This window comes from Diuraphis noxia, unplaced genomic scaffold (genome assembly GCF_037042655.1).
Source record: "Diuraphis noxia isolate RWA-SAM2 unplaced genomic scaffold, SU_Dnox_SAM2 contig0005, whole genome shotgun sequence".
Classification (NCBI taxonomy): domain Eukaryota; kingdom Metazoa; phylum Arthropoda; class Insecta; order Hemiptera; family Aphididae; genus Diuraphis; species Diuraphis noxia.
This window is the reverse complement of record NW_028301715.1, coordinates 13,191,282-13,216,361: the sequence shown is the minus strand read 5'-3', so window position 1 is coordinate 13,216,361 and position 25,080 is coordinate 13,191,282. Positions and strand designations below refer to the sequence as shown.

At 29.7% G+C, this 25,080-nt stretch overlaps 2 protein-coding genes and 1 non-coding gene across 5 annotated transcripts in view; all 3 read right to left on the bottom strand.

The window, feature by feature from the left end:
- LOC107163545 (A-type potassium channel modulatory protein KCNIP1-like) overlaps nucleotides 1-25,080 on the bottom strand; it is a 414,281-nt gene that overhangs the window by 152,274 nt on the left and 236,927 nt on the right. The window lies entirely within an intron of this gene.
- LOC149054931 (cuticle protein 18.6-like) lies at nucleotides 2,777-3,633 on the bottom strand. Its single transcript, XM_089229343.1, has 2 exons — nucleotides 3,607-3,633; nucleotides 2,777-3,468 (listed from the first exon to the last, which is right to left on the bottom strand). The coding sequence occupies exons 1-2, from the start codon at nucleotides 3,616-3,618 to the stop codon at nucleotides 2,983-2,985; spliced, it is 498 nt and encodes a 165-aa protein (XP_089085469.1). The 5' UTR covers nucleotides 3,619-3,633; the 3' UTR covers nucleotides 2,777-2,982.
- On the bottom strand, nucleotides 19,989-20,144 carry LOC149054930 (U12 minor spliceosomal RNA). The gene has a single exon (XR_016192228.1). It is a non-coding gene; the product is annotated as a U12 minor spliceosomal RNA (small nuclear RNA).

Below are 25,080 nucleotides of genomic sequence, written 5' to 3'. Positions count from 1 at the left end.
CAAATTATATGATGACTGTGTATTATACAGAAATGAACTGATGATTATAGAAACCAGAGACGTGGTATTTATGCTAAAAATTTGTCACAGCATCCCTTCCAAATACATATATAACACTATACTGTACAATTTCCCAACAGCAGTTGGTTTTTACTGTATTGTGTATTATATCGTCTGTAGATCATCGTTCAAGAACCGGTTGAGGCGTTGACGCCCGTGAAGTACATTTCATTTTTGTTTAGTAAATGTGTACTAAGAGTGTAAATATAGATCAAGTTCATTAAAACTACGAATTTCATTCCCGTTCACATCGTAATCCAATTTAAAATACATTATTTGTAGTGCACAAATAGTAGGTACAGTAATACCTGCAGTACCTCGGTAATAGTGTACCTATATAGCGTATGTGGCATGTCGACAAATAACCATTAACGTGTTACGATACGCCACTCATCTTGAATACTAATATTTATCACATTGTTTATATTATATTTTTGATCAAATATAACAAAAATTAATTTTGTTATTGTTTTAAGCCATGAAGGAAAACTTCCACCGAGATATTGAGTAGATAATGAAGTATTTCTAACAAAAATAATTAAATAAACTAGCAATTTATTAGTTTACTGTTGCCTGGTTAATTTTATAATAAGCTCGTTGATGGTAATAGATCTTATACTTAGATAGGTAAGCCAAGATAAATTTATTGATTTTTAACGATGTATATGAATTTCGTTTCGTGAATCTGTCACAAAAAGGTCATCATCTCTTTCGAAACACTAAAAATGCAATAATTTTCTCTTTGTAGGCTGATGGAAACTAGATCTAATTAGTTCTTTGATGGGTCAAAAATCAAAATTCTATTCTTTGTAAACATTTTATAAATTCATCAACTTTTTTAACCTTTTTAAAATAAATTCAATTTCTTTTTTTGACATAAACAATTCAAACTTAAACTAAAAGTGTAAGAATATATAAATGTGTAATATATAACACATACACTTTTTTACTGATATTTTATGTTCAATTTTGGTCGGTATAAGAATTTCAACTAATAATACGTTTTTATTTATTATGCTGTAATTTAGAAACATTATTGGTGTTACTTAAAACATTTATCTTATAAAATTATATTTCATATGAATAATGCATTTTTATAAATGTGATGTTTTCAGAAAAATGTAATTTTACCTACTATATAACTATTATTTGTTATAAAAATAAATTGCCTTAATAGCAATATAATAACATCATATAATTTACCTAAGCTGACAGTCTTCGCTCAGAAACGTTTTTCGTATACAAAGATATAATATCATTGATTCAAATTTAACACATGCACATTAATTCCCTTATATGGGTAACCTATTATATACAACAGAATGGTAGGTACTGACTTTTCATTTAAAAATAAATATCCGTTATGTGAATTCATGTTGTTAAATATAATGTCATAAGAGAACATCGATTTCATGTTTACTGATAAAATTGGAAATAATCTGCTTATTTTTATTTTTATCATATTATGGGCATTCGTCTATTTGCATAGTGATATGAACCTTCCTTTATGGTAGATAATTTACCAGTGTAAAATGTACAACAGTATCCAACTCATATTTACAGTATGATTTTACAAAGTGGATGTAATGTCTTAATCAATATTATCACTCTTACTATAAGATATATAATTATAATTTATTCGATACCTCAATAGCATATCTGCTAAGTTCAGAATTCCAAACTAGTGCGGAGTAACTATAGGTTGAGGGTAACCTTACAGTAACTGTTATACTATTGATGTATAAGATATAATAATAATATAATAATATATACCTACTATATAAATATATAAATGCATACATAATAATATTATATTATATGAGATTACAAAATAATACTTATATTTTAAAAATCAATTATTACACATCTTGAAAGATGATCAAGGGTTTTATTAAAATGTGAATAATATATTAACAGTTTTCCAAATCACTTAACCCGCAGCTATCGTTCGTTTTTGTACACGTGTCTTCTGACGACACAAAAATAACTGACCAGCGCACACCGTACCAATCTTCCCACCATCAATAACACTGTTTCTTCAAACATCGTCACCAATTACAATGATATATTAAATTTTTATAACTTCACATTTTTTATGTGTGGCTTTGTGTGTATTACATCATAATATAACTATTAACCGATATAATGTATATTACAATACATTCATGGGCTCATGGCATTATGTGGGTAGTTTCACCCGCAATAGTATAATATGATTACAGATTAATAAGTAAAAGTTCTTAAAAATCGATGTAATGTTTACTTAACGCTTGAGGGTTATAACCTTATAACATAAACACGCTTTTTATTGTTTGGTGGTTATTAGGAATATAAAATTATATTATTTATGTTATGTGAAATGTTCAAGCACCTAGGCATAATCACCATTTTATAAATTCAAAAATGAATAAACATTTTAAATTTTCGTTGCTCAAAATGTATTCATTTTTCGTCTGGTTTTTTATTAAAACATTTTTCCTAATCATGTATTTAAGAAAGTATTAATAATTTATTACTACTGACCGATTTCTGAAGAATCAACTAAATTAAACTTCGTAATGGAAATCTCCATTAATATTAAAATATGATTTGGACTTGAAAAGTTAGCCACAAAATGTATACACTATACACATTTAAATAATTTTATATTTTAATATAAAGTTCATACTTAGGCAAGAGTATAAGGTGGAAAATTAAAAAAAAAAAAACAAAGATATTCAGTAAATGCTCATTGTTATATATTATATTTACACAATAAATACATAAGTCGTATCAATTGTCGTGATATGTTATATTATACGACATGGTACGACTTTGATACCACGGCTCAATATGAACACGATGGCAGAGATAGGTACACGAAGAAAACACGAAATAAAAGATGAAGACAGAGAATTGGTTCACACATCATGGCTAAATAAATTAGTATGCTGGTTTGTATGCTGGCTTGTAGGCCGGTGCAGAGTATGCTGGTGCAGCGTAGGCTGGTGCAGAGTATGCTGGTGCAGCGTAGGCTGGTGCAGAGTAAGCTGGTGCAGAGTAAGCTGGCTTGTAGGCTGGTGCGGAGTATGACGGGGCCTTGTATCCACCTTCGTTCTTGACGACGGCGTTGAATCCGTTGTAGTCGTCAGCGGTGTATTCGACGGTGCGGATTGAGCCATCGGCTTCGACGAGGCTGTACGATCCCTTGACGTAACCGTTGCCGTCACTGTATTCGGATTGGCTGTGCACGTCGTAGGTGTGTGGGTCGTTTACGCTGTATTCGAAGTTGTATGGTGTTGGTGGGTATGCGGGTTCTGGGGCGTAAGCCTTTGGTGCTGAGTAAGCGGGCGCAGAGTACGCTGGCTTGTAGGCTGGAGCAGAGTATTGGGCGAGGGCGGTAGCCACGCAAGCGGCGAAGATGACGAACTGCAATAAAAAAATAAATAACGTATCAAAATTAAAAACTTTTAATTATTTTATTTGTTAGATACTTTTTTTTCTTAAACATCGATTTTTATAAAAATACAAAATGTTATTTTAAATCAAAAAATAATATTGACTTACCTTAGCGGCCATTTTAGTATTGTATTTGGTTTTTTTTTTCAAATTATATGATGACTGTGTATTATACAGAAATTAACTGATGATTATAGAGTCCAAAAACGTGGTATTTATACCAAAAACTTACACAGCATCCCTCCCATATGTGCCAAGTTTTTTTCATGAGCGGTTATTGCATATCGTTGGACAAAAACCGGTCGGGGCGTAGACGTATTGTGTATTGTATTTTAGTTAAATGGTGTATATAATATACATATATTATATAGATCAAGTTCAAATAAAATCGCATTTCGTCAACGTTGATATATTCTATTTAAAATTAACTTTTGGTACTTTTATCTGTAGGTTGATGATGGCCTATTTTATAGCTTATGACCCTACTCATTTCGAATACTGTCAATTATCACATATTATAATATTATATAATTTATGTGATTTTATTTTTAGTTTAATATTACGAAAATCTGTTTCATATTTTGGACAAAAAAATAAATGAGTGAAAATTGTCACTATAACGATTATAAGATATATCAACAACTTATTATACTCTAAATTGGATTCGCTGTCTGAGTTTTTAATAAATGCGTTACTGAGATTTTCGATATCAAATGAATAACTATCTGGAGAGTTCATATCGTTAGGAATATCTTTCAATATCGTTATAAACACGCTTCTATTATTTAAATGGAACTTTTTTATAAGCAGATTATTCCTTTATAAATCGCTAGATAATAATTTAAAATATAGACAGTCTTGAACAATCGATTTACTTACAATCGGTTTTCAACCTTAGTGAATATGTGACAAAATAATATTTATGTTATTTCCTTTATCTTGGTGTTTTTGTTAGTTTTTGCTGATTAATAAGTAAATAACAAGGGAGGGATTGTTCGTTGATCCTCTCAAAGTTCTAACTATTTATTAATTTTTAACAAAAATAACAAATACATAATTGTTAGGCTATTTAATTTTCATTGAATAACTAAAGAGCTATTCTTTCTTTAAAATGACGAAACCTCAAAATTATTCTACTCAATATTATACAGACATAGTTGTAAAATTGGTGTGAAATAATATGCATTTCTTTAAAATTTATATCATATTTTTAATTTTAATAATGACTAATGGCCTATTAATTGCGATATAAACTTGGAGGTATACATTTAGCAGATATAAGAATATTGTGAATTATTAGTTGGAAATGTTTTTTCTGTCCACTTTGAAATTGCATGTGAGTGGTGCAAGAAGCAAAAAAGCAGCACTGCAGTGTAAACAGTGTGCACGTCGTTTATAGAACAGAAAGTATACAATGCATAATACAATAAATGATGTGATAACAATAAAAAACGATATTGGCTAATAAATTGAATGACAATTATATTATAACGCGCAAGTATTAAGAAGAATATATTATAAAATTTCCGTAGCAGTGTTTACAATGTTAATATGCCAAACGTGTTCGTTTTTTTATAATTATTATTTTCCTGAGCGCTTTTACACGTAAAAAATATATAATGTTTTTTGTTCACAAATCACTTAACACGCAGCTCTAACACTTGTCCTCCGACCATTGCAATGACGGCGGTGCATACGTGCAATATACGTGTCAAGAGTCATTACCGAACCAAATACACTCCCTACCACCCCTAACTCAACCGAATGCTTCTTCAAACATCGTTACCAATTACAATGATGTTATCAATTTATGTAATTTTGCACGAAGACATAGCCCCAGTACCTGTTATAACATATTTATATGTTACGTATATGTTTATATATACGTATTGTCTTATTGTATTTATGTTCAAAATAATACATCATTTATTTTTATCCACAACAGTGTAGGTATGATTTATAATTGCAAGTTCTCCGAATCGGTGTACTACCTATAGCTGTTTGTATAACGCTCGAGGGCGGTGACTTATACACGCGAAAGCTCCGACTGTGAAGTCCATTATTATTATTTGTCCCGGTCAAAGTATATATTTTGGATAAGCGGTTTTCAAACAAAAACTGTTCAAAGCCTGATCTTTACTTTTCTTTTAAACCATATGAAAAGCAGAATATAAAATACTTGACTATTTTGTTCAGTGTTATTCTCGCTTTTCCTCGCTGCAGGTACGATGATTTTTTAGTAAAAATTAAACCTAAAAGATTCCATAACCCTATAAAAAATGTAATTTATAAAATAGTGTGAGTTTAATACTCTTCATGTCACAATCAAAAATAAATATTAATTTTTTCCCAAGACATTGTTTTGGAGTCTGATTTTTAACCCGCATTAATAGAGGTATTTTATATGCATATAAAAATATTAATTTGATAACAGTTATTATTATAAATGACTAAAAATATTATTATTCAACATGTATTTTTTCAATAATCTGAATATGTAAACGATAGTTAATTTGATGTGAATTTACGGTACGCATTTTCACAATAAATAATTATATAAAATACTCATGTTTATAATATATTTTAAATTTTTAATAACAATTTGATATGTTTAAATGTGGAATTGTATACAGTCTATTTACACTATTTGATAGACATTTAACCTGAGAAATAATTCGTAGACAATCTTGTTTTGAAAATACAGCACTGGAATATTTGGGGTTTCAGTTTCTACTTTAGCTAGAAATTTCGTTACACTCGAACGAATTTTCAAATAGAAATGTTAAAGAAATGTCTACCAATAGGTTGATGGTTATCGATGTGCGAAACTCAAAAACTATATAAAAAACTTTTTCCCGTCTGCGCATGGCTACTATAGAACAACATTTATGACACACTCTTTACAATTTATAGTAGCTGATATAACTTTATTTGTGTAATAAAATAACTACATCTTCTAAAAATAACTGGATTATAATCTTTTTGTCATAATAGTTGGTTGTTGACTTGTTTGTTCATATCTTTTTCAATTAAAATTAGTGTAATTACATTTTTAAATGATGTTTAAAATATATTAAACATACCAGTAAATATACTGTGTTAACAATAAACACTAGTTGTAATTGAATAAATTAAAAAAATCTACTAATTATTCTTTATAATACACCTAAAATAGTTTGTATATAGTCTTAATGTCAGTAATGACATTAAACAATTAACCACATGCAAATTTAGTATTTCGCATAAATCCTAACATTCTATAAATAATTAATAAGCAAACGTTTATAATGCATACATATCATGTTCAGTATTTAATATAAATGGCAGTTAGTTAGAAATCACCCTAACCTAAATGTTCGTTATTTTTTCTAGAAATATAGTATTAAAACTATGCTTTCCTAAAGTGTGCAAAATTAACTAAATACAATAATAAGTATTAATTAGTTATGTATTATTGATTGGTTTTTGTACTTTTATTCAAATTTCTGTTTGTAATAATATTATGACTATTCAACTGTTTTAGTTGTGATATACACTTGTGACTTGTGCACTATAGCGTAAAGGAAAGGTAAAAGCAATAATAAATTGAAAATTAATTATCACAATAAGTATATTATAAATTATAACTAATGAATATAATATAATTTAAAATATATTTTTATTTTATAGATATATATCTATGTTCTAAACTACATTCAATTTGTAAATATTATAATTAACTCAAAAAATATAAGAATACTATAAACAGTATTATTTGTACTACCTATTTATTATACTCGTTTATAGCAATAAAAATTTCATTAAGGTTGACAAAGAACACATTTCATGAAATGTTTATCATCGTGGGTGTGACTGTCTATTGTCTAGTAGAACAATGTAAAAGGCGCCAAGTATAGTCTGTGTTCAACTATTCCATTGTGTGAAGGGTGTTAATTTTAAAACACCCTATAACTGTATTTAATTATAATCATACAGGCCAATTGTTTTTGAATGATAATTATAATATGTCACAAAATCGGTTTTGTTCATTTGGGCAAATTAATGCTTATCATAAACTAAATATTAAAATATGGTAAAAGCAAACAGAATCGGCTATAATGCTGCGTGAGTGCGTTGAAAGTATTTTACGTTTCATTGTATTGTATTATATTTAATTTGTGCCAATGTGCCATAATATGTATAGTTAGGTACGATTTGAGGGTTAAGTTATATATTAATATTTTGTTTTGGAAAAAAAAACACAAAGAATAAAATAAATATTAAATATTATCTAATTAAATTTTAAACCAGAAAAATATGAGTACAATTTTTTGTTTATTTCATATTATAATTTATAATATTTTATAACGATTATAAGTTAAGTCGAGCCGTCCAATTTTGTAAATTATTAACCATATTACATATTGTATAGTATAATACAGATTGTATATATTTTTTTCTTTTAATAAAAAAAAAAAAAGTTAAGTCGCGACGTTCTTAACATATTATTTTCACTATCGATACAGAATAACCTAATAACAAACATGACAAATTTTGTGTTCAAGGGTTATTTTAATTAAATTATATTATGCCGTTTCTTAATATTAAAATGGTTAAAAAAATTATAATTTAAATGTATACAAATTGGGAATACCTACTTTAATACATGCTTAGTGATAGTTGTAACATTTTATTTTTAAATCGGGTTTGTTATGTTTAAATCAAAAACTTGACGAGTCATGTATAGGATATAGTGATGATGTTTTATTATATTTTCTATTGTTTCCAGAAATAGTTTTCAAAATAATATCGTTTATTCGTAACAACCTGGTTACTCTGTATGAGTGTACATTTATTCATTACGACGTTACATTGTGTTTGTGTTAACGAAAATGAATGAATTAGTGTATGAAAACTAATTTCGTAAAAACCTCGATAGCCATTGATCGTGCGCACATTATATAACATCATTGGCTAGTGGCTGGTGGCTTTAGCGACAAACAATAATCCGGTTAATGTAAGTTGGAGAGGGACAAACATAGTACATAGATGGTGACCGCTTATTGTGATATAGAGAGAGGATGATACCTAATAAATTTCAGTATTTTGAGCACGTGCTGAGAAATGTAGATAAGGGTCGTATAACACGATCGTAAGTACGTATTATTATTTTCTACGCCATAATAAATATAAATAATATACAACCACGTTTCGTTTACATGAATACACGACATAATTAAATATAATATAAAATAATAATATAACGATGATGATAGGTAATCAAAATAATAGCGGTAATATACGATAAAACATAATGTACATAAAGCCCGCCTTGATACAACTAATAATTAGAATTTAGATACAATGTACATGTATAATAATTTATATTATATTATAGTCAGGTTACCGCGTCGATTTTACAGAATGAAAAGGCCAACTGGACGATTCGGACAATGGCTAAAACAACAAAACTACCACATTGCGGTAACAACTTCTGTACAGGGTCAGAAACTAGGCTTTTAATTAATAATAACCTCCTCCCATAACAACAACAATAGTAATAATAATAGAAGGTATGAGGATCTTGTTCAAATTTACCGTCCTATACGAAACGTCAATTTCGTTTTCAGACACTATCTAGTCGTTTTATACAAATGCATAATACAATTATTATAATAATATGGTACTTTATCTGCAAATAGGTAGGTACGCAAATAACCAATTTACCTCCGTAAATCTCTCGACGATAAAGGCATATTTTCCACTGTTTACAGCATAGTATGCCATTTCAAAATTGTAGAGCAATTTTGACAAAAAAAAAAAATAATAATAATAATAATAACCATTTTTACTGCCTCCTAGCGGTTTGACCAAATTAATATTAAATGAAGTCTATTAAAAACGGTTTGAACAGTATTTCATTGTAATTTATTTTTTTATTCAAAATGCATATTTTTCTACAAATTAAGTTATATATTATATAATGGAATAGATGATAATCATAATATTATGGTGGTACTAAATTTACTATTATCAATGGTTAAATCTGCTTCCAAGATTTTTTTTTGTAATATTATCATTTTAATTTTTTTTCTACAATACGATATTACTAGCTTTATTTCAGTATCTTCACAGATTCATGTATCTATTGTGATTCATATAAACTATGGATAATTTTTGTAAAATCAATAGTTATACTTACTTTTTTAGTTTTACATAATATAATAGGCTACTGGCCAAAGCTAATGGTAATCCCTCGTGTCTTGATATTTTTTTTTGTACTTGCCTACCGGCTATACCACCATCAATAATGACTGCTGTTTGTGGGATACGTATACCAAAGATCGAAAATGTCCAAAATAATAATATATATTATTGTCGGCAGTAAATTACACGTCTACACGGCCAAATTCAGTAAATTATTATGTCCGTTTTGACCAAAAATCCTTTTAAAAGAGTATAATTACGCCAGGCCAAGTTTAAATAAATTATTATACGCACAGGAACATTTTCGCACGAAGGGTAGGATTTGAGATAGTACAGAATCCCGTGACCTTTTTTTATCCCTACTGTAACATATTAAATCAATCGTCAATATAATATAATATAATATTTTATTAGATACTCGCGATACTCTAGGGTAACATCCTACGATATTAGGTACGTTATTATATGTGTTAAAAATATATATATTTTTTACAAAAATTGAATAAATCAATGTAATATTATAAAAGACAAGCCATAGGAATACAAATGAAAAAAATACATACAAATAATCAGTTTATAATTTTTGCAACTAATAGTTAAATTATATATGAATGTTATGTGTACGACATGTCATCACAAGCACAACACAATGTGTAATCAATATAGACACATATATTATTAAATATACGCGAGTCGAATAATTAATAATGAAATTTTTTTATTTTTGTAAAAAGATTTATCTGCCACTGAATTAAATAAAAAATTATTGAGAGTTTATAGTCGTTTTATAAAATATCTACAACTGCATTTTTAAAGTAATCTATTTTTACTTCCCATATAAATATATTGGATATTTGATTAAATACTAAATATAAACATATCTACCCGTGCTGATTGTCTTTTAAGGGAAATTGCATGTATTGAATTTTAGGCGCACAGCGAATTGTGTTTGATGTATGAGTCCTTTCTGTTTCAAAATATATCATTGGTAGAACTACAAAATTATTTGAATAATTGAATACCTATAGTAATATAATATTAAACAATGCATACAAATAACAATCTGACAATTTGACATAGAATGGAAAATATATCCTAAATTTCCAACGACAAAATATATTAGTATAATTAATGGTAAACAGTAGGTATTAATTTTTGCCACGATATATCTCTGCTTCATAGATAGGTTATAACATCATTTGTTTTTTGTTTTTTTTCTGTGATCTACCCCCAAACATTACATACCTAACGTTCCTGGAGATAATTGTTCTATGTGTATTGATCATTTTCATTATAAACCTACGACTTTATTTATACAATATATAATATATATCATCACATTACATATTTGCATACCTACATTTTTAAAAAGATTATTTTACATAAGAATTGAGTTTAAAAAAAATATTTTTTACGATGATTTTTATGTTAACCATATTTCTGCGCCTATATACATTTTGATTTAGAAAATTATGTGTGCACAATTATTTCTTGGAAGCCTTTATACATTATTACATCATTATAAATTATTATCAATCTATCAACGATGTTTAATTTGTTTATCGTTGTTACGATCAAAACAAATTTTTGTATGTGTATTATATTCTGAATAACTGTGCATTTTTTGGGTGAAAAAGTTTAATTGAATAAGCTATTGCTCAACTCGGATTGATTGGATAAACGTTGAAAAAATAATTCATTATGCAAAACACAACATATAATAGGCAAAACAATAAATACATTCTCACATGTCAAAAAATAAATAAATAATGGAAACAACAAAATATTTTTCATTTTTTATTTCATTTTTAAAAATGGTTGTATACATTATTGATTATAATAGTATCAATACGAAAATTCGATAAAATAACTATAATACATAATACTTTTAAAAAGTAAATATAATTATGAAATGTATTGAGCGACAATGTTTTTTTTTATTTTATAACATTTTTATTTGTTCAAATTTAATAGTTAAAAGTAAAAGTTTCTATAAAAATACAAGTTAACATCATTCAACGTCACAAGTACATCCAAATGTACCGTTTGTGTTTCACGTTTAATGTATACCTACTGTTGATTTTTGGTGGAATTTCCGAACAAAACCAAACCATATAATATAAGGATATAGGCTTATGCTTTTTTATGCGAATTTTCTTTAGCTACTTTTAGAAACTTTTCTTGCGTAATATCCTTCTCAAACATTATCAAAAAGCTCCAAACATTGTTGAATATTAACAATAAGAATAAGCTATACCTTCGTACTATATACTATACTATTATACATTTTAAAATTTACATACTGGTATAAAAAGAGAAAAATGTGTTTGAATTCTATCGTATTCTTGACAGCCACAAAACAATTATATGACTAAAACGTAAAAAAAATAATTTCGCTTTATTATTAAAATAAAGTTTAATTTTTTTACTGATATCTAAATCAAAATGTAATACTATTCAATATATTATACCGATAGGTACCTAGAACAATATTAAACATTTAAAGTGACTATAATAAGTCAGATCCATTTATGTTTAAAATAATAGGGAAAAGCTTTTTCTCTGTTTCATTGTTAACTATTATAATAAAACTACTAGTATTTTATGTATTAAATTTGAAATTATAATAAAATAACTTTTTTTTTTAATTATACGTCGTTTGTTTTATTTAGTTTGATAATTATTTGTATACCCGTTATTAAATATGTGTTAAACAATCGGTTCAAGTATTAATACTTATAACTTAAAATAGTCAGCGATTTTATTCAAGTTGTATATTTTCACTCAAACAAAAAATATTATTATTTTCCAAATCATATTTTAATTGACAAATAAAATACTTACGGTAAAATTAATTCTAAGCTAATTTAACTTTAAAATGTAATTTTGAACTTCTTAATATTTAGAACTACTAACAATATAATGTAGACAGAAAGTTGCAGTCTCGAAGAGCTAATAATAATAATGTCAGTATTCGAATTGAAAGTTCTTAAGGCATTTACAGATGTCATGCTTTTGTGACTTTTAGACATCTACGCGATAATTATTCTCGTTCATGTAATATTATAGTTAGTTATATACACTATTTTTTTAAACATATTTTATTTGAAATAGAACGATTGGTTAAAATTAAATTAAAACTACCCACTTAATACCTAAATAATTTATACAACATTAAACATATTTTAAAACTTTATATTTCGTAACAACTATAAAAATATACGTACGAAAAACCAATGCTATAGAGTTATTTGTTATTGAGTTGTTTTTAAAATAAACAAACATTTTAAAAACTGTTGGTAAGTTAAACCTATACGATGATAAAATATGTTAAAATATATTTTTAATCAATAACGCATGCTTATTGCCTATATGTAAATTCCAACCTCAACTATAACCACTTTATCGCGACCACGAGTGCGTATATTAAATGTAATGTTTAAGATTTATCTGCGCAAAAAGAACGCGATTGTCAAGTGAATTTCAGCACTTAAAATGTATCGTGAAATAGAAGCAGCCATGCTAAATTTGCACAACTTCCTATAGCTATGAATTTACATATTGTACCTACGTAGGTACATCGTACAATGCATATGTATATAATCCATATGATGATATAATATTAAGTCATTGTTCAATGAAGGGCCCATTTTCTGCAACGTTGAAGGGTTTTTATAGACATATAATATAATAATGTACTCTGTATGAATTTGTGTCTACACAACGGTTTTTCACGGTGATCCATCTAGCAAATGTCACACCGCCAGTTGCTTATCCGACACAAAATAAACATAATGTCTCAAAAATAACACATAATACAATATTATATAAGTGGGTATAAGTGTATAAAGATATTGTATTTATCGTGTTGTTGTATATTGTGATCATCGGCCGATATACACAACGTTCCTGCAGCGTACCTACCCGTGTTTATATGTATTTTATTTCCGTGCGTTTTCAACTAGGTATAGGTGGAAGGTATAGATTATGATCGTATCGTTTTACTCGTGTATATACGCAATAATAATAATAATAATTATAATAATTATTATTATTATTATTTTTATTATCTATCAGTTAGTAAATACATTATAGTATATTATACGGTTTTCCGTATGAAAATAAAAAAACGGCTGAACAAAATTGATCGTTAACGTCGTGTAATAATGTCGCATTAAATCTGGAACTTGGCATTAAGTTTTAAAGGCGTTTCAAAATATTAAGTCATGCAGTTCATGCACGTTTTATTACATTTTGTAATTTATGATTTTACAGTATTATTAACAATAATTATTTTCTATAATACGTAGATTGCAGAAAATCGATGAAATTGTTTGTATTTTATGGTGATTTTTAAAATAATATACAACAACAGCGTAGGCCAGGCATGTCAAACACACGGGCCGCATGTAGCCCTGAATTCAATTTTTTGTGGCCCGCGGGCCGCGACGACCAATATTGATGAATAAAAACTTAAAATAATAATAAAATGGGTCACAATTATCTTAGATTCTTGGAGAATGGTTTATTTGGTATACCTACATCATTCTACTGTCTTATCTTCTGACAAACAATGAAACAAGATAATATTATGTGCTGCCCGCATAGTAAGCTTTCCAATATATCTGGCCCATTTGATACTTTCAGTCCGACGTGTTTGGCGTAGGTTAAGGTAGATTGGTAGGTACATATTACTAGTAGGTATCTATCCTATATTTTATATGACGTGATCAATGTGGGTATATCATATTTTTGATATTTTGTATATTTTCAGAGCCGTTACCAAAATAATAATATTATATTGACACTCGCGCCGGTGCGTCGAAATGCGTTTTACTGCTTGCGTCAATATTTGATTATTTTTTTTAGTTACCTACAGTAGTTTTATTTTTTTACCAGTTTATTATACTTCATTATGAGGTGATCGCAGTGGAAAAAATAACATACTGAGTGCGTGCTGTATTTGTGTCAAAAAAATTATAACGTTAGCCATAGTGACAGAAAAAACGAGACAGGTACTACAGCAAAGTGGCTGTAGGATTTTGTCTCGGAGAAGGAGAAAATGACTATTTATCCAGAGCTCACAATAACTCGAAGGGGATCTCGGCCTCACCACCCAAACCCGGGTTACCTTAACGTGATAAATTTTATACTTTCTGATATGTTTTGCTAAAACAAAATAATATTATCTAACCTAGGTATTACAAACATATTATGTGCCTTTTAAACATTATTATTTATAAGTGGTAATTATATTATTTATCATACGTGATCATAGTCATTAGCATTCTATATAATAACATAAATTCCAACTTTCTATTTTTTTTTAACTTAACTCATCGCAACAACTTAATCTAGTATTCTGGCATAATTTTGATATCCCAGTGATATAGGTACATCAATATTACAGTTAGGAATGCACATTTAGTACCTACGTATAATTATACCCTTACGTGGTCGTTTGACTAGTCAGACTATAACAGCTATCATATTATTATTTTTAATTGTATTATATTGTATAATATTTATTTTATTATTATTGAGAATAAAGGAATTTAATATTATATTATAATGTATAAATCTAAAAAACTCATTTCACGTCTATATTTTCTTAGAACTCATAATTACTATTTGAGAATTATTTATTATTGTTTTGTTGACAATTTTTGACAAAATACCGTCATCCATATTATCCCCACTCCCGCCGCAAATAGGTACACCGCTGGTGCAACAGAGCCACAGAGGCCAATTAGTGTAAGTCACTCGTCCCGTTATAGTCGTTTCGTTTCGCTTCTCACTACGGTGCATTACATGTATGTAGTGGTGTATTGTTTTATTAAAATAATTTATTTTTAATGATTTTAAAACAATAAAATAAAACGTTTCACTGGAAGAAATGCCGAGCTGTTCGAAAAATTTTAATCGCGTCTACAGAAACAATTGCATAAAACCTCTTCAAAATAACATTTAGACAATTTTAATCGCGTCTATAGAAAACAACTGCATAAAACCTCTTCAAAATAACATTTGGACTGGATATTGCTCATGTTTAGTCCGTATAGTCATTATTGGTATAGTCATTGGTACAGCTTCTACGCGAGAATATAATAAAAACCACACATCGTATACACTATGACTATGCAATCGATTCTCGGTAATCGTCGATACTATTTTTCATTAAATGTACAAATATGAAATATTTTAAATGTGTTTTTCATCTAGAAAACTTGCGTTATCGGACTTTGATGCCGGTCATGGAAATACATATTATATGTATACCGTATATTATCATGATGTTATTTTACAATAATCATAATATTATTATTATTACGACGACCATTATCATCGTCATCGGTCGAATTTCAGAATACAGTGTGCTACCTGTACGACGCGTGAATTTTCATTGAGTTTGATGAAATTCTACGACAGATGGCGCGCTATATACCATTTTAGAAATTATCGTTATAATATTGCTATCCCAACACGGTAAAAGGAACCTCTGTCGTTTAGAAAGAACGTTTGAGAATTTAAACAATATGCACAAATTGCACGATATGTTTTGAAAAAGCGAAAAAAATACCTCTCACGACCATGTACGAACTCGATTTCCTATCGTTAATAAATAATGTAAGTATTTCAACGAATGCATTATTGTTTAACACTTTTTCCACTCGAAAAATAATACAACACGATGACCACCGACAGTGCCGTAAAATTAATTTAAGCCGTTGCACACGATTTCGTTTGATCGTAAGACCTACATTGGCACAACACTACTCGGTTCAACTCGGAATAATATCGTTCGCACGCGCACAAAATAAACTTCTTCTTTAATTGAATATAATAATATTATTATCTTAGTACCTATTTACGCCGGTAACTATATTATAATATATACATATATAACGACGAAACTCTCATAATATTATACTATCATTACTACCTACCTATAAGACTAGAGAGTTGTTGTTGTCAGATGTGTGTACTACTGCGATCTCGGTCACTGCAGTGTCCGTGGTTTTGCCGTCGAACCGCAGGGTAACAGTTTTATAAGCCGCGCGGGCCACCATTTTAGTAGGTATAATAATAATATATTATAATGTACATAACAACGACAATCGGCCTTCTAACCAAATGCTGCATGCGGTAGGGGCGTAAACCGTTGCGAGCTGGCTGGCCGGCGAAGGGAACGACAGGAATTTATTATGTTGTTATAGTATTGCCGTCTGACATTATGTGTGTGGGTCTAAATGATATACGAAAAAGAAAAAGAAAAAAACTAGGTAGTCATACAGAGAAACCGATCACTGGGGCCGCTGTAATAACTGTAATAGTAGGACGTAGGCGTGTCAAAATCTAAACGTTGCAAAGACTAAACTGAACATAACCTACCGAAATACCCGAACCGATATGATATTAATATCATAAAATGATTTAATTACACGTACATTATAATGGTAAACAATTGTGTTATACATATAGAATGAACTGGTTTTCAACAAGTAGGTGATATAATATGTACCCAGTCTTTACGTAGCCACGTAATATTATATTATAATATTAATTATTTGTTTATTACGAATATCAGAATGCGTAGGTAATATTTTATGGGTAATTCATTGTGCAAACGCAATATAAAATCGGTTTTTTTTTTACAGTAAACACTGCACTTATAACTGCAAGACAATCATAAATAATTTTGGAGACATTTTTTTTTTCTCACACAAGTACCTACTTAATTTGAAGTCATAACGAAACAACATTTTTGACGAAAAATTATTTATTTTACACTATTTGTAACGTCAAGTGTTAAGTTTTTTACTTTTATTTTATACAACAAATTGTTTATTAATTTTTTCAATGCACAAAATTGAAATTCAATATAAGCACATAATTACTAATTATAACTTATAACTTACGAATACTTATATAGTTAATAATATATTTTTCTGGAGACCTTACTCTACTCGGGCTATATACACTCCGGTGCGGTCATATAAACTTGTAATATGTGTTAGGTATATGACATTACTATTAAGTAATGATAATCTATCACAATATCTGTTCGAAATTCGATTTTAACATATTCCTAAACATCCTTCAAGAAAAATGTTGCTCGGTAATATGAAATTGAAAATGTATGTCGTATTGCCGTGGTTTCAAAAAGTAGAAACAAAGATAAAATGTGATACATGTTAGCGATAAAAATAGAACCTAAAAATATGTTGATTCAAAACTGATGTGTTGTAATGCATAATGTATATTGTATGATATACACTTCAAATTATGTAAAAAATATATCTATAAATAATGTTAATACAGTTTGACAGACAAATTGATAATGTTTACCTATATATTTAAAAAGAATTACCTTGTACTCATATATTTTGACAATTTAGTAGGTAAATGTACATAGTATTTATGACATATTGGTACCTTCAGCTATCATATAAGCTTTAACCGATAGTAATATGCAAGTAATATTTAAAATTATGTTTTATGGGTACATGCAGCTCAATGGTTCATTTACATAATATAATAATAACTGTCAACTAAAATAGGTGAATACATAAAATAAAAACAACAGTTCAGTGCGTGTGTGTGAAATATTACACATTTTAAAATCATGTCAAATCCTTAATCACAGGTTAAATTAGTCGACCCGTTCTGCCGTGCAAAGTTCTGAGCGAAAAATACCAGTTATTATTATAATGTTTTACAAGTAGACATATTATTATACTATCTGATTTCTAATTGATTTGGTTTGAATTTTTGCCGTCGGCGCCTCAGTGGCGAACAACAAACTGGTAAAATTATCATAAATAATACAATAATGCATTACGTTTACATCATAATTAACTTTTAGGCTGTGCGGAATTTTATGAAAAAAAATAAGGGCTGATATATTATATTCTTGAATGCAAAAACGCGGCTGTACTGTTTCGTAGCCTTGTACCTACCTATCTATAAAAACTTTATTGAAATTTATTATGCCTTTCTCCATAATATTTAATAGCCAAAAAGTATGCTATTACTTCAAATTTACTAAAAAAAAAATGTACAGATACTCGTATGATAGACATTAGAATCTAATAATTGGATTCATCAAACATTATTGTGATTATAATACGCATTTATAGATCAAAACCACTTATAAATATTTAAACCAAATATTTATAGTTTATTCTATTATGTATAATCAGTGGTACGAAAAAAATTCACAACAATAGGTATCGATAAACAATAATATTCAACTTAAAATAATACACTTTTTGCTTAAACATTCACATAGTAAGATAAAGTAGTCATCGACATAAAAGTTTCATTTATCATTCTTACCCGCATTGAGTTATAATCGTAGCAAATAAGTCATCAACGATGTGTGACAACATTTTTATTCTACTATGAAACTATTTAACTTTTTTGAATTATCGTAATTATTGGTATATAGGTCGTATTAAAAATGACCGAGTTGAAAACTTAAAAGTAATAATATTGTAATTCGAGTCAATCGATGCAGGGATTCAAAAATAACAATAATTTTCCAAATTCTTTTCGATGAAATTACTAAAAAAAAAAAAAACCGAATTTTGTATACACAGCGACCACCAGAAAAACATTTAAAATTCCGGGATGTGCAAAAACTTACAATATTATATTCTCGGTACATTTTTAGAATTCGTGAGATTGATAAAGTAATGCATAACTGGTAGTTGGTGCATAATATGAATATTTATTTATTTCAGAACAACGCCAAATAGAACCATTTAACAACCGTGTATAACGTCTAACAAGTAATAGTAAAACGCTTGCGTGAAATAAAATTGAAAATGTTCAACGTCGAAAACCCTGAACCGTGTGCAGAAGATGACTTTTTAAATCTAATATTCATTTAATGTGATTAATAATGTAAATTGTGCGACGTTATTATCGTTGGCGCGCATCGAAGAGAAAACTCTGTTAAAAAAAATGTACGCGGGACACGACGCACGCGGACCTAGTCAGAATTCCATCCGCCAGATGGCTCTACTGGCAGCGATGAAAACATCGAAACGACTGTTATTATAATATTGTTGTTGATCGGGGAAACGTCTTCGATAATGTGATATTATAATATATTATAATAATAATATTATAATATTATGATGATATTATAAATGCTTGCTCATAGGCAACAATATCGTAAATATCGCAACTGGACATTCGCAGAGTACCGCACGCGTCTACATTCACTGAAATATTTCATTCGGGCAGCGGCGCGAGTGTCCAACAAGGCGGACGTTGTGATGATTTTGTTCGATCATAGGGCAGATCGCTATCGCCCGACCGGCCCGCAAAGTAGGCGGGCCAGTCAAGGGGACGACCTATACCCTTCAAAAAATTAGAGTTAACAAATTGGACTGTTGAAGCCAAGCGTCACCAAGGCTTGTAAATTTTCCTTACTCATTAGTTTAAGGCACGATCGTAGCAACGGTGAGCGCCGGCCTTATAGACCGGCCTCGTCGCAGCACCGGTGCAGAGTGCCGTTGTGACAATTGGGCCTTTTCGCGCACCCGATCGCCCTAAACGCGATCCGCGGTGACCGCGGGCCTGACGGGCCGCGTGCGCTGTGCAATTCGTGACTGATCTCGGCGGCACGGCCGTTCGCGTTCGATACGCGACGGGAAAACGAACGTGTTTCGCGCTCGGTCCAGACGCCGCGCCGCCATCTGCGCCATCTGCCGTCAACGTGGCACCCGACTGACGGCCGTCGCGACTCGACGAAACGCGTAAAATAATATTGTTGGGTGAGAGGTCGCCACACCCGCGAGTGTTGTAAACACGTACCTACAACGCGATAATAATATTATGGTCACTTCGCGTTCAGCGAATTAACCAATACGGTTTCTTATAATTTGATATTACGCATTACCGTGAATCGTTGAGGTTGGTTTTTTCTTTTAGGTCGAAGAGGATGCAATTTTCTACGATGTATAAATGTTCCGCAGGATAATAACCATCACAAGCCTTTATCTTGTAGTAAAAAAATTACTCAATAAACTCGTGCAGTCTTATGACTCGTTTGACAATCGAACCATTATCAAAAAGTAACGTTATTATACTTTTAACTTCCGAGTTTGATGATAGCAAATATATTGTCAGTTCAATATAATATTAACAAATCACAACAACACTATATTATGCTATAAATCATAATAATATTACATTATTGTAACATTATATTAATTCTGTTGAATGCGAATTTGCTATGGCTGTGTAGGTATACACTTTGATAAAAACGGAGAAAACTCAAAATATCGCAAATTCAAACGATTTTATTCGTTACAAATATCTAATAACAATAATATTGTCCCGTTTGACGAGTGAACGATATGAAGTTATATTTTTATGATATAAGCTACAAGTTGTTGTTGTTCAATACCGTTGCTGTTATTGACGTAGTACTTTGTATTTTTTTTTGCTTTTCTCAATTTTATTACACATAATATAGCTATGTAAGTCACATAAATAATGTTGTCAGATCTAATAATGTGTACAGGTATAGATATCAAAATTTCAAAAATCGAATACGGGCACACAGCCGATTGGACGATGTGACCCTCCGGACGACAATTAATAAGCATAATAATATGGTTAAAAACATATTACGTTCGTAAGTAGAGGAGAGGCAGAGCTAAACTTTACATAATGTCCGATTAAAACTTGAAATCGAAATATATTTGTGAGATGTATTAAATAAATGATGATGGATATTTTTAAAATTTAAAAAATCTAATAAATAGTTTGTTTTTTTATTGTAAACGAAAAACATTTTGAAACACAATGAATTAGGTATTGTGTACCGAAATCAAAAGTTTAGACAAAAAAAAAAACAATTCGGAAATAACTTAATACAACATGAAAATACCAATCACACTTTATTATATGCAGTCATGAGCGATTGTTCTGAACAAAATCAAAACTTGATTCGTAATTATTATTCGTGTACACTTCAGTACTTTACTGTTAAGATACCTAAATGATAATTGGTAATGAAGTATATACAACTCAGTTGTAAACATCTGGTATTATAATAAAATAAACTTAGGCCTTCTTATTAGATATAATATATTATTATGTTATTGTATAACGCGAACGTTGCGTAAATCTGTTTAAAATAATACTATAATACGCCTACACGGGCTGTCGTGTTTGAATTATTGATATTTTGATATTCGAACCGTCGTCCTTTACTCCGACGAGATACAGTTGAATCGATTTTATGACTTGTAGGTAGGTAGTTAATTTGTTAATACACGTGGAATATATTTCAATAATACGCAATAAACAGTAAGTGTTCAGTTGTGTTCTTAGACATTCTTATGTTATATAATATCATTATAGCTGTACATTAAATAGGTACCTACCTACAATAAATTATTATCTTTTCATTGCACACACACACACACACACAGGCAGTGGCGTAGCCAGGATTTTTCAATGGGGGGGGTTTACGGTTTAGGTATATATAAAACAAATTATTTCAAATTGTATTGTACTTCAAATTTCAATTAAAGCATTTATTTATTAATGTCAAACAAAATTTTAATCACATTACAATATTTACATCAACCGTATTCTTCTTGTTTTAGTCGCTAATTTATTTAGGACATCATCAGGGTCTATTATTATATTATTATGTATATTCATCATTGCTAAACCATTCAACCTATTTTCACATGTGGTGTTTCATAAATATGTTTTCAATCTTTTTAATGTGGAAAAAGATCGTTCACTGCTAGCAGTTGTGACTGGGAGAGTTGCTAAAATCTGTAAAAGTTTGAAAGTAGAAGGAAATATTGATATGTTACATTTTTGAAGAGCGTCGATGGCATTTTTTGGTAAATCTTTAGTTGCTGTAAATTTTTGTTGCCAAATTTTAATTTCACTCACAGCTGCTAACACACTGCAGTCTAAATCGCCTTGATACATTTCAACTAGCTGCTTAATTTTGTCTTCATTATGTATACTATTGGATGATGGTAAAATAAAGTTAAATTATTATCAAATATCAATCAGGTTTCTGTCGTTTCTGGACGAGTTCTCTGAATATTCAGAAACGTTTTATGTCATATATTTTCATAGATAGTAGGTACTAGAATTAATGAAATACATAATAATTTATTAGATGTTGAAAGTCAATGGGGGGGGGGGGGGGTTTAAACACCCAAAACCCCCCCCTGGCTACGCCACTGCACACAGGTAACAATAAGTACCTATCATGTTTTAAATTGTCTAATAATTTATAAATTCATCGATATCTATTTTGAATAAATATTATTTGTGGGTAAATAAATGCAGACTAAGCTATGTATTAAAATTAAAAACAATGATTATAATCACTATTTGTAATCAGTTCCGTCACTATTGTTCGTCTTATGTACGTTAACTTATGTCGGTGGGCGACGTTGAACGACTAATTAAAATGGTAAACAATAATGATATACAGACATAGGTACTGAACTGCAGTCTTTACTCGGCGGTACCTCTAAAATTCAAGCAAAATATTTCGTCCCGAATCTGAATAACCAACCATTATTAGAGACACGCGCAAATCATCATAATTATTAATATTTTGAAAGCCGTAGAAATATTCCAAACGGTATATTATCATAATTCTAGAAATGCAATATTATTATTATCATCATGTGAAATAAGAAAAACTACTTTTTTTTTAATTATTAGGAAACACAATTTACAATCTGTACTCAATAATTATTACAATAAGCGAATTCGATATATTTACATAGAATAAAATAGCATGAATAACGTGTTGAGGAAGAATCCCATCGGTAACATCTCCTTTACTAATTTAACAGATCTCTACACCGTTTACGCTTTGGTCTGCGTGGCGAGTTTTTTTTTTTTTCGGAGGGCGGACATATTATATTATGCGATGTTATACTCGGGTACAAAATTTCACGAAATGAAACCATTTAAGTATACCTGCCTAAAACACGTCATCTCAAACACAACGCAATGCCCTCGACCTATAAATAACATTTAATCGTTGAAACGAAGATAACTATATTATAGGTACCGACTACCGACTAATAAAATTACTAAACGAAATAAAACCACACGCTTTTCATATTACATGAAGTACCCAGAGCCGCATTTAACGGGGGGCAAGGAGGGGCAACTGCCCAGGGGCGGCAAATTTTATGGTGTTTGATAGGGCGGAAAATTTTTAAGAATCAACATAAAATAAAAAAATTAAGGGTAGCATATTTTAATTTGCCCCGGGGTGGCAACATAGCTTAACGCGGCACTGGTAGTACCGGATGCTTATATTTATGCCGACACTTATAATCTCCAATAATTTACCTTGCCAACAAATCCGGCAACTCGGAAGTTCTGATTACCGACTTCCGCGGGAGGTAAAACAAATATTGAAATTTCGTATAGTACGTCTGCGTCCATAATATGGTTGACGACACTTTAGATATTTTTACTATTTTTTTCTTTATATTTGTCATAAATAATCAACTGGCCATTTTGGGTGCACTATAAACTCATGAATTTACATTTACAATCACAATTATATTTTAATACATTATCCTGGAATTAACGGTTTACTTTTCGTCAGGTTTCAACACTGAACAGTATAATTTTATAAATTAATAGTGAAGTTGGTTTTACAGATTTTGAGTGGTAGTTTGGCAGCACTGCGAATAATATTATTATATCATGTCAGGCTCGGCGACTCGTAGGTAATAGGTATACGTTTAAACAACACACACAAAAGAAAACTTAAGTCTTCCCGCCATTCACTTGAAACGGCTGAAATGGCTTAAATGCCGCCCGAAGCGTGGGCCGATGTCGCCTACCCACTGAGCCAGGTCTGATGCTGGCTTTATGTAGCTGTAGTGTTTTGGCAATTGCACGGCAAGTACGGAGCTTGTAATTCTGGTGGACAGATAAGTCCAGTGTTCGGTAAGTACCTAAGCTTTTGGTTTTGAAAAATTGAGTACAATACTTTTAAAAAGAATAGATTTATCACATGTAATTGAATTAACGCAAGACTTTCCAGGTATGATGGATACTTGACATTTCTAGTATAAGTCTTTAAAATGCAAGATATTTCAGAAATGCGACAACAACAACAACAACAACAAAAAACTTTTAAAAAAGTGTTTGGAATATATTATACTTGAATATTTATGAATAATAGTAGGTACTTATTCTAAATAAAATAGTTTTTAATTTTTGTTGTTATCATTGAACCAATGTTACTGTTCTTTAGAAAAATTTGAAATTAGCATAAACTAGCAATTTAGCAAATTAATAATTCTTAATAGGTGTAATGCAATTTTATTATTTAACTTGTTGCATTTTAAATGTAAAAATGTACAG